The sequence below is a fragment of the Euleptes europaea genome, chromosome 5, assembly GCF_029931775.1.
Source record: "Euleptes europaea isolate rEulEur1 chromosome 5, rEulEur1.hap1, whole genome shotgun sequence".
Taxonomy (NCBI): domain Eukaryota; kingdom Metazoa; phylum Chordata; class Lepidosauria; order Squamata; family Sphaerodactylidae; genus Euleptes; species Euleptes europaea.
The window spans coordinates 78,054,240-78,065,296 of NC_079316.1; the positions used below are offsets into that span (position 1 = coordinate 78,054,240).

General features: G+C 53.8%; 1 protein-coding gene across 1 annotated transcript; it reads right to left on the reverse strand.

The window, feature by feature from the left end:
• Positions 1–1,250: 1,250 nt before the first annotated feature.
• On the reverse strand, positions 1,251–8,234 carry NKX6-2 (NK6 homeobox 2). The gene is given in 4 exon segments (XM_056850111.1): positions 1,251–1,511; positions 6,449–6,621; positions 7,806–8,004; positions 8,007–8,234. Coding segments are annotated over 4 exon segments (861 nt in total).
• Positions 8,235–11,057: the final 2,823 nt, after the last annotated feature.

Here is an 11,057-nt window from a genome sequence, read left to right on the forward strand (position 1 = left end):
ACGACCCATATACAAAACCAGTAACAAAACTTTGATTGTTGGGGGTGGGTGGGGCGCCGTAACCAATGAAAAGGTGTGTGTATATGTGTGTAAAGTGCCGTCAAGTCGCAGCCGACTTATGGCGACCCCTTTTTGGGGGTTTTCATGGCAAGAGACTAACAGAGGTGGTTTGCCAGCACCTTCCTCTGCACAGCAACCCTGGACTTCCTCGGTAGTCTCCCATCCAAATACTAACCAGGGCTGACCCTGCTTAGCTTCTGAGATCTGACGAGATCAGGCTAGCCTGGGCCATCCAGGTCAGGGCAATGAAAAGGTAGCTTTCCTAAATGCAAACCACTCCACCTCATCCTACGCCCATCTGCTTCAAAGAAGGGTCCATTCATTTCAATGGAGCGTGTGTTTTTTGCCCCCAAAGCAAAAGCATGCTCAGATCAAGGAATGACTGGGAAGTAAGTTCCGTCCAAAAATTGCAAAAAAAAAAAAAAAAAAAAACAGCAGCAGCCCGTAAACCAGCAAGTAAAAAATAATAATAATTAAGGCTAGTTGTTAGAAACTGAACTGAACCCAGGGGGAGGAATTGCCGAGCAGCCTCCTTGCGACCCTTGGGAAAGAGGCCCCAGCGGCAGTGAGCATGCGCAGTACTGCAGCCGCTCTGCTCCACATCCCCTCTCCACGATTGGACCGCCTCTCGCTCGCAGCCCTCCTCGGGGCGGAGCTCCCCACCAACCGAGCCTCGGGGGGAGGGGTCCAACCCCAAGCGCCGCTTCCCCCAGCCTCAAACCCTTTGCGGCCCCGGACCTCGGTCCGGTTCCCCGCCAAGCGGGTTGGGCCGAGCTTCGGGCCGAGGACTGCCCCGGAACTAAACTTCCCGGGGCCCAGTTTGACTTCGGAAAGGTTTCTTGGGACGCAGCCCCGTGAACGGGGCTGCGTCCAAGAAACCTTTCCGAAGTCAAACTGGGCCCCGGGAAGTTTAGTTCCGGGGCAGTCCTCGGCCGGGAGCAATCCTCAGGGGAAGGCCCCGTTCGAAGCGGCGACGCTTTCCCACCCCCGCGCCCCCACCCTCGCGCATGCGCAGGAAAGAGGCCGGAAACGGGGACCGGGGCGCCTTCCGGCCCTGAACTTCTTCCGTACGGAGCTATCTACAGACGTGGCGGGGGCTGTACACGTGGCGCGGCGGCGGCCAGGCCCGAGGCGGGCTACCCTGCTTGGCCGGGGGGGTGGCGGGATGGGGGGCGGCAGGGGGGCGGCAGTCAGGAGGGCTCCGAGGCGCTGCTGCAGGGGCTGAGCAGGGCCAGGGGCCCGCCGGCGGCCGCCGCCTTGTGCTTCTGCAGGAGCCGCGCGATCTTCTCGTCGTCCGAGTTGGGGTCCAGCGGCTTGTTGTAGTCGTCGTCGTCCTCGTTCTCCGAGCTCTCCTTCAGCTTCTCCGTCTCCGAGTCGTGCTTCTTCTTGGCCGAGGCCATCTCGGCGGCGTGCCGCTTCCGCCACTTGGTCCGCCGGTTCTGGAACCACACCTGCATGGGGGGCGGAGCACACCGGCCGTCACAAAAAACCCCAGGCCTCTCCGAGGGGCAAGGCACCCCCCCCCATTGCCAGCGAGCCCACCCAGGGGGTCCATAACCCCCCCCCATGTAGGGTTGCCAACCTCCGGGTACTAATCTTCAAAGAAAACCTCGTCCTTAATTAGGAAGTTAACAAAGAAAGACAAGCGCTGATCGCACACAGTCTATGCCAGGGGTGGGGAACGTCAGGCCCGGGGGCCGCTTAAGGCCCGCGAAGTCGTTTGGTCTGGCCCTTCATGGGTCCTGGCAGATCTCTAGCTCAGAAGGACTGGTGCCACCGGTTGGATACCTGCCTGCTTGCCCGCCCTCCCCGGGGGGGGGGGTGTCAGCCAGGCAGCTGCCTGCTTGGGGCTTGGTCGGCTAATTTTTAAGTTGATAGTGAGACAGCAAGGTAGACTTCCCCTGACTATGGAAGATCCACTGATTTAGCAATTGGTAATAATCTCTTTTCCTTTCTGTAAATGTATTGAAATTATTAGGACAGCAAGGGAATAGCTTGTTGCTGGGCAGGATATCTCTCTGTGTGTATGTCTGTGTGCTAAGGAATTGGGGCAAGAGTCATGGAGGGTTACAGTAAACCATAACAAGAACTGGGTGAAAGTGTTACTCTACTGCCGCCTCTATGTCTGTCGTGCTATCAGCTTTACCCTGAATGTTGATGGGTTGCCACATCTTGAATTTGGATAAATATCTCTCCCTCAGTACAATCGGGGCTCAGAGATTTCTGCCCATTAGGGCCTCTGAGTCAGCAGCTGCAAATAAACTGTTTTCTTGAAATAACGATCTCAGGTCTCTCTCTCCCCCCAGAAACCCCCGTTTACCACATCAATAGTTTTGTATGGCCCACAAATGATGTTATAAATATCCAAATGGCCCTTGGCCGGAAAAAAGGTTCCCCACCCCTGGTCTATGCAATGAAAATTTCCTTTCGAAATAATTACAAAAAATAAACTGAACCCTACGAGCTGTAATATTTACAGACACATATAATGCTCAGTTGGCGAAGCGGCTGCGAACGAAACGGAGGCAAGCCTGCTCTCCAGATGAAGGATGGAAAACCCGGAATGGATTTTCGTCGGGTTAAACACTCAAAAGGGCGAAAGCGCACGGTCGCTTCAGCCAGGATCGAATGCATGCGTTTCACCTAATGTGCATTCGTTCCTGGCTAAAACAGGGATTAAAGGAGGATAAAGCGACCGTGCATTTTCGCCCAAACTGTGTGCTTGCGTTTGCAATGTGTAGTTCATCAATATAAGCCGCATAAGATGTTAGGAATTACTTTATCCCGAGATGGGAGACCGGTAAGACCCAGTTCGTCGTGGTTCAGTTTTGTCGGGTTCAGTTTATTTTTTGTAATTATTTTGAAAAGGCGATTTTCATTGCATATACTGTGTGCCATCAGTGCTTGTCTTTGTTTGTTAACCTCCGGGTACTAGCTGGAAATCTGCTATTACAACCGATCTCCAGCCAATAGAGATCAGTTCAACTTGTAGAAATTGGACTCTATGGCAACAAAGTCCCTCCCCAAACCCTCCCCTCCTCAGGATCCACCCCCAAAATCTGCCCCGTGGTGAAGAGGGACCTGGCAACCCTACCCCCATGGGGTAACTACCGCTCTGCCCCCCCCCCCAGTCACAAGTAGCTAAACACTTTCCCGCCCTGACACACACCAACAAACAGCCCTTGGCTTTCACAGGATAACCAATCCAGGGTAACTACCCCGGTTTCTGTTTGAATTGGCATTCGCTTAAATGAAATCGAATCTCTGCTTTATCCAGAAGGCCCCTCCCCCATTTATTTAGTTAGTTTAATTTATAACCTGCTCTACCCCAGGCTCAGAGCGGTTCGTATAATCTATGAAACATACAATACCATAGTAAAATCAGATGAAACAATACATTGAAACATCCCTAGGAAAATTAAAATAGCAAATTCTAATACTTAATGGCGCTTAGAATTGCAATACACACCCACAGTGTGGCCTGCAGGTAGTCGTTATTGAGCAGCGGGCGGAAAGGATAGGGAGGCCAGCATTTATAGCCCAACCGTAGCAATTGCAAATAAGGGGGATAAAAGGGCACTTTCACACATGCCGAATAATGCACTTTCAATCCACTATCAGTGCACTTCGCAGCTGGATTTTACTGTGTGAAGCGGCAAATCCACTTGCAAAGGAAAGTGCCTAAAGAGAATCACCATGCAGTTATTCTTGGGGGCCGGGGTAAGGGATCGGCATTGAATGACCTTCTCTAAGGGGGGGGGTATAGACAGCCGGGCTGAGCAGGGAGGGCCATCAGCAGAGCTTCAAGCAGAGAGGCACAAAGACTCACTTAAAACTGTGGGTGGGATTAGCATGCAAAGCAGGTCCATTTAGACCTGCAGGGGTTCAAGCTTTTTTTTGGGGGGGGGGGGAGCCTGAGAAATTCAGATCCTAAATATAGGACTTCAAGTAACTCCTCTTGGAGGAAACCCGGATTCCCTGAAGGTCACCAGCGCGCTGAAATCAGCAGGGCGAGTCCACAGAAAATGCACTTGCAAATGCTATTTCAGTCCTATCGCTCCCGAGAAAGCATGCACACGGCGGCTGCCCCCATGGGCCCCGATCCATTGCGCTTTTCCCCAGAAGTAAGTCTCATTTATTTCCGTGGGATTTAATTGCCAAGTAAACACCCATCCCATCCACATTTGCTCCAGGTCCATTGGACTCTTTCCTAAGAGAGATCCCTGCCTTGAGATCACTGCCTAACATTTTGTAGCGGAATAGGGATGCTTAATTTCAGCCCAACGCAGGTTTAGCTAAGAGGTCAGAACACCGGTTAGACACAGCTGCCACTTTCCTCTCAACTCTTTGCCATGGGGCCCGTTCCGATCCTATAACTGGAACTACTCCCCCTAACACCCTCAGATCTGATTATTTCACTGGGCATACATCTACCACTTCAAGACCGGCTCTGGCCTGGTATTTCCCTGGCACCTCCAGCCCTATGTACTCCCAAAGAGATCCCTGCCTGGTCTACACATAGGTCTCTCTCCCCACCCCCCTTACACCATCACATACCCCGCACACTTTTATACCACAACTGCCCTAAATACATCGACTTAAGAATCAGCTCGACCTGTTTAAAACAACTCTCCAGCAGGTTTATTCTGAAGGACGTTTCCTTGGGCCATTTATGCCTGGGAGGTTTTGTCTGGGATTTGCTGCTCTCTAGATGCACATTTCCCCCATCCGAATTCTCAAAACTCAAAAATTACCCCCCATGCAGAGTTTTGGTTTCAGTAGCGCGGGTTTTTTTGGGAGGAGGGGGATAAAATTAGAACTGCTAAATTCTAACTAAAAAGTTTAACCTCCCACTGAACTCCGGGCGACTTACTTGAAAGCAAAGTCGTTTAAGAAGGGATTCGCACAATCTTAACCATAGGGGTTCTACACTCCCACATGCACCTTCTTAGGTTAAGGGTAAACTTTTCTACTACTACAGTTTCAACAGCAAAATAAGTCCCACTAATATCAGTTGGTCCGACTACTCAGTGAGGCTACTTCTGTTGCCACAGAATAAAAGGCGACATCAAAACGGTTGATCTCCCGTCCTCACCAAACAAATTCTCCAACAGAGTGGTCCGAAATCAAGTGTTCATATAAGGCAGCGGGGGATGATCCAGTTGTGAGATCTTACTGAAACCAATGGAGGCAAAAAAAGTTGCACTTATAGTCCAATTGTAAGAACACTTTCCTGGGAGTAAGCCCCATTGAGTAGATTTCAGTAGGATTCAGAGTAGCCCTGTTTAGGATTGTACTGTTGGGGGGGGGGGGTCGCCAGGCGATTAACTAAAAAAAAATTATTCCATTCAGAGCTGTAAATTTTCCAGTGCAACTCATATTCTTAATAATATGAGATTTTTTTTCAAGCCAACAGGTAGCTGCTATAAAAATCTCCCTATTACAATGTATTTTTTAAACAACGTTCTCTCCTTTCACATCCAGAATGCTTCCGAATACAACCAGAAAATTCGAAGAGCTTCTGTAGAGTATTGGACTAAGGGCACAAGGGATTTAAAATTTAAGAAATATTTTGAGGGTGGGAAAATATTTTGGATGGATAATTATAGATTTCCCCCCTAGAAAAACACCTTCTCTTATTAAAGGGCACTGCCTCTTTATAAGCCAACAAAATACATACAAAAAAAACCCCTAGTATATAGGAAACCCCCCTTTAGAAGCTTAGGAAAGCCAGGCAATTCATTTAGGCTGCAACCCTAAGAACGCTTTTGAAGAAGTCGGCCCTTCTGAACTTGTGTGTAAACATATTTGGGATTGAGCTGCTAATCTACTTCGCCACAACAGCAGGAATGCTTAAAAGGTTTCTGGGAATGTTTTGAAGGGGTGGGCCTTCATTTGCAAGCAAGCCTGTTTAGGATCACGGAGTCCTGGGGTTTAAGCAAAGGGACTTGGACTCAACTTGGTAGCAGCATTTTCTTAACTTGTTAGAAAATGAAATTCTGATTGAGTGGCTTTTAAATATATCTATTTTTAAACCAAAGACCCCGGGATACCATAGGCCCAGCTCCTAAACCCATTCCTTTAAATGCAAGCCTGGTATCTTTCCAACAGAAAAGCCAATAGAAATTCAAAACGCAAGCAGCCCAATCCTAGGCATGCCTGCTCAGAAGTAACTTCCACTTTGCCAAGTGGTGCTTCCTTCCCAGGATCCCCGCCTTCCTCAGGGCAACCCCCACAGCCTTCCACGGGACCGGCTTCGAAATGTAGGGCCGTCAGAGGCGGCAGGAGAATCCCAGCCACGTGAACCCGGCTGAACGTGCCGGGATGCCTTGGGGCTCCGCGGGGAGGCTGGCTTCTCGCCTTCCCGGATCGCGACGCCTCGCCTTACCTTGACTTGGCTTTCCGTCATGCCCAGCGAGTAAGCCAGGCGGGCCCGCTCCGGCCCGGCCAAATACTTCGTTTGCTCGAAGGTTTTTTCCAAGGCGAAGATCTGCTGCCCGGAGAAGGTGGGCCGGGAGTGTTTCTTCTTGCCGTCTTTATCCAAAACCATCCCGGCCTGGGCTGCAAGCCGGGAAGGAAGGAAGGAAGGAAGGGGGAGAGAGAAGAGATGGAGAGGCCCGTCAAGATCCCGGCTCCGCTTCTTCCCCGGACGGGCATCCCCCTCTGCGGAGGGCTCCCCTGCCCTAGACTGCGGCCTCCGAGCCGGCCAGAGTGCGGCCCCGCCGGCAGGGGACGTCCCGGAGGCGCCCCGGCAGCCTGTTGCAGTCCGACCCTGCGGGACTGGCCGGATCGGGCCGGCCCGCACCCATTCACGCCGAGTCCCCCCCGCAGGCGGGGTCGGGGGACCGGCGTCTGGACCCCTGGGGGACCCCTCGGCCAGTCCGGGGCACCCCCTGCCCAAGGCACGTCCCGCCTTCTAGGTTCGGGAGTTTCACCAGCAGCCTCCCTCCAGCCTGGATCCCGCCACTACCCACCGGAGCTCTGGGTGGGTGGGGGGTGATCTCCCTCTGCCTCTCCCGGGTTAGGCTTTGCGGGAATTTATCTCCCGGGCCATTTCTGCAGAGGCGGTTTTGCTTTGGATTGGCCGCTCTCTAGATGCACATTTCCCATCCGAATGCGCAAGACTGCGCAAGACTGGGCGGATCGGCTCTTCTCTAGATGCACCTTTTCCCCATCCGAAGTCTCAAAACTCAACAATCAGCCCCCCAGGAGAGTTTTGAGAATTCGGATGGGGAAAACGCATCCAGAGAGCGGCAAACCCAAGGCAAAAACCTCCCGGTCTCTTTTGGGCGCCAGGGCTCGGCCGGGACGCTCGCAAAGCAAAAGGTGGCTTTCGGAGCACGTGCAGAAAGCTGCCTTCTGCCACCCTAACGGTATGGACTGGGGGCGGGGGGGGGGGGCGGCGGCTTGCAAGAAAAGAAGGCCCTACCTAGGCTTTCTCACTTCTCTTTTGAGAAAGGATCAAGTCAAGTAACTTTCGATACATCCTCATTATTCATTATTATTACAGAATCGCAGAGTTGGAAGGGACCAGCGGGGGCATCTAGTCCAACCCCCTGCACAATGCAGGAACTTCACAACTACCTCCCCCCCCCAAAAAAAACCCAGTGACCCCTACTCCATGCCCTAAGATGGCCAAGGCGCCCCCTCTCATATTATGATGATGATGACTATTCATGTTGTCCCAGCCCATTGCAAAGGTTCCAGAGGCGTCCCGGTCCGTTTCCCCCCTCCCGGCTCCTTACCGGGGCAGGCGAGGCGCGGGTCCCTCCAGGGCGCCCCCTGCATCACCCCGGGCCAGAAGATGGGCGGCCTGCCGGGCAGCTCGGCCAGGGGCTTGGGGTAGCGGGCGACGGCGGCCGGGTTGAAGTAGACGCCGGCGGCGGCGGCGGTGGCCAGCCCGTTGAGGCGGGGCAGGCCGGAGAGGAGGCTGCCGGCGGCGGCGGCGCGGCCAGCGGCCGGCCCAGGATGTCGCTGATGCCGTGCGGCGTGCCCAGCGGCAGCTGCGCGCCCAGCCCGCCCAGGGCCGGCGCCTTGAAGCCGGCCGGGCCCTGCAGGGCGTAGGGGAACAGCGACGTCTTCATCTCGGCCATGTTGTGCAGCGCGGCCAGCGGCGGGCTGCTCAGCACGAAGGCGCCCGGCCGGTTAGCCTCCATCTGCCCCACGGCTAACATTGGGGGGCATCAAGGGGGCGGCCGGCAGGGAGGGAGGGAGGGAGGGAGGGAAGGGGCGGGCAGGAGCCCCCACCCCGCGGCCGCCCGCCCCCTCCCTCCCCGCCCCACGCCTGGAGCCCGCCGCGGGGAGCGACTCGGGCTGTCCCCCGCAGGCTCGCCCCAGTCCCAAAGCTTTCCGCCCGGGGAGAGGCGGCGATCGCGGCTCCCTTGCCGGGCTGCGGGGAGTCGTCGGGGTCCGGAGGAAGGAGGCGGCCGAGAGTGGGGCAGGAGAAGGAGACCGCGGCGCTCCCCGCTTGCTCCCGGCGACGTCGCCTGTCGGCGGCTGGGAGCCTCTCCGACGTCGCCTTCCCAGGTTGGATATCCCGTCGGAAACCGGACGGAGGCCGGAGTGGCTTCCTCGCCTGCTTTACGCGTGCAAAAAAAGCAGCAGCAGCAGCAGCCGCGGTCCCTGCCGGTGCAAAGGGTCCCCGGGGGTCGATCTCCCCGCCGCGCGCCCTGCCCACGAAACTCGACGGCGCGCTCGGAGTCCCGGACTGGGACCAGATGCGCTGATAACCTCGCGGCCACCTGCCGGCCGCGCTCCCCCATTGGGCCGCTCCTCTTCCCAGGCCCGCGCCGCCGGCCAATCGGGCGGCGTTCCGGTCTCCCCGCTTTGCATCCGCGTCATCGCGGGAGGGGGGGCGGGAGCAGAGGAGCGGGGGGGAGGAGGAGGAGGAGGAGGGAGAGCAAGAGCCACCCTAAATGAGGCTTCTGTTATACAGTGGAGGTGCTTGAAACGGGCTGTAAATTTGCCCGCTGATTTATCTTTCCGACGACTCAATCCGTCCCGTCGAATGGGAGTTTAGTTAGGCTTAAGCTTTTTTTTTTTTTTTTTTTTAAGGGGAAAAAATATCGTAGTATTTAATTTACGGCATCGAAATCATGCAGATCAGCAAGGGGCCTTTGGGAGAAATCAGCCCAAGCAGTTCCATTCTGTAGATCCCCCCTCTCCCCCAAATTAAAAAAAAAAAAAAACACCCTTTGAGCAAAAGCAGAAGTTTAAATGAAATAATTGAGGCTGAAGGGGATGCAATTTTCGCCCTCTCTTTTTGAATTAACGTGGCCCCTTATGACTACATCTTCTTTTCCCCCGAACGGATTTGTGCTGTCTGCCCAGCGCTCAATCGCAGGTTCCGGATGCCGGAGAAGGGCCGCTAAATGGGGCGACGTCCCAGCCTTTCAGCCCTATTATGTCCGAGATGTCGATGCTTATCTCTTGCGCGTCTTTATTGCCTGGGCTCGCTTCTGAGACGCGTCCGTCTTATCTCGCCGCAGACCTTAAAAGCAGAACGGGCAGACCTTTGTCCCTATCGATTACCTCGAGGACTCTCGTCCCCAAGCGGGCCTTCTCTCTCTCCCCCCCCCTCTCCCAGCCCCCGACTTTACTCCAGAGAGTCGCAAGGTGGTTTGCGGGATGCGATTCAGGCTAACAATCTGCCTGCCCGATTCTCCCGTTTTACCGTTTTTGATGCCTTCCTACCCCTTTCTGTTTTCTGTTTGGAAACGTGATGGCGAAAATGTTCCGAGGAAAGCAGCAGCCCCCTCTTATTGGTGAGAGCAACCGTGAATGGTTTAAAGGCCCCGGGCAAGTTAGACAGGGAACTTTTCCTGCCTTAAAAACATTTTTGAGAGAGAGAGAGAGAGAGAGAGAGAGAGAGAGAGGGGCCGTTTATGCACGGAAGGTTTTGCCTTGGCTTTGCCGCTCTCTAGATGCACATTTCCCCCATATGAATTCTCAAAACTCTGCATGGGGGCTGATGGTTGAGTTTTGAGAATTTCGATGGGGGAAATGTGCATCTAGAGAGCGGCAAAGCCAAGGCAAAAACCCTCGTGCATAAATGGCCCCAGAGAGAGAGAGAGTTAGAGAGAGTTGATGTTTTGGCTTGAAGCAGAAAAAAAGAAACAGTTCTTCAACCACATTAAGTCCGCTCTTCGTGGGAGCTCAGAATTTCCTCTGCACTAGCCCTGATACGGACCACCGTTTTACAACAGTTAGGAATATCCCCGTCAAGTGGAGAAAAGTCTGACCGAAATGATTAGCACAATAAAATAAAAGAATTTAGGAATCGAATCTGAAGCGCAAAAATAGTTATTGGGAATCGTGTTAACAAGAACTCTGGGCCAGATTGTTCGGTGGGGTTTTGTGATTAGTCCAAAATGCGAGGGACGCTGGACTCTTTCTTCTTAGGCATTGCAATTAATCCGGGGGGAACCCAAGCATGATTTTTTCATGAAAAGGTACCCGACCCACCCACAAGAAAGCGGCTGCATCAAGCCACGGGTTGCGAAGAAAGGGGAGCACACGGAAACTTTATTATCCAGACGACCAGGAAGCAAATTGAAGCGTGTTTTGCTGTTCTTCCTAAAGGCTTCCCTCCCCGGTGTGAATGCCATCCACCTGTCGCTTGGGCCTCGGTACCACAAAGAGCGTCTCCCCTATTCCAAAGCACACTCGTTTGTGAGGGATTGCAGTGCGTCTGAATTCCAAGCCAGGGTGCCGAAATACTCCACACACACACCCCAAAACCAGAACAAAATCCACATAATACTTTTTATTAGGACCAACCAAAGACGCAATCTCCCCCACCCCCACCCCGGGACTTGCTCAGCAGCTGTCCAAGGCCACTTATACCTGGGAACTTTTGCCTTGGGTTTGCCGCTCTCTAGATGCACATTTTCCCCATCCAAATTCTTAAAACTCAAAAATAAGCTACTACGTAGAGTTTTGAGAGTTTGGATGGGGGAAATGTGCATCTAGAGAGCGGCAAACCCAAGGCAAAAGCT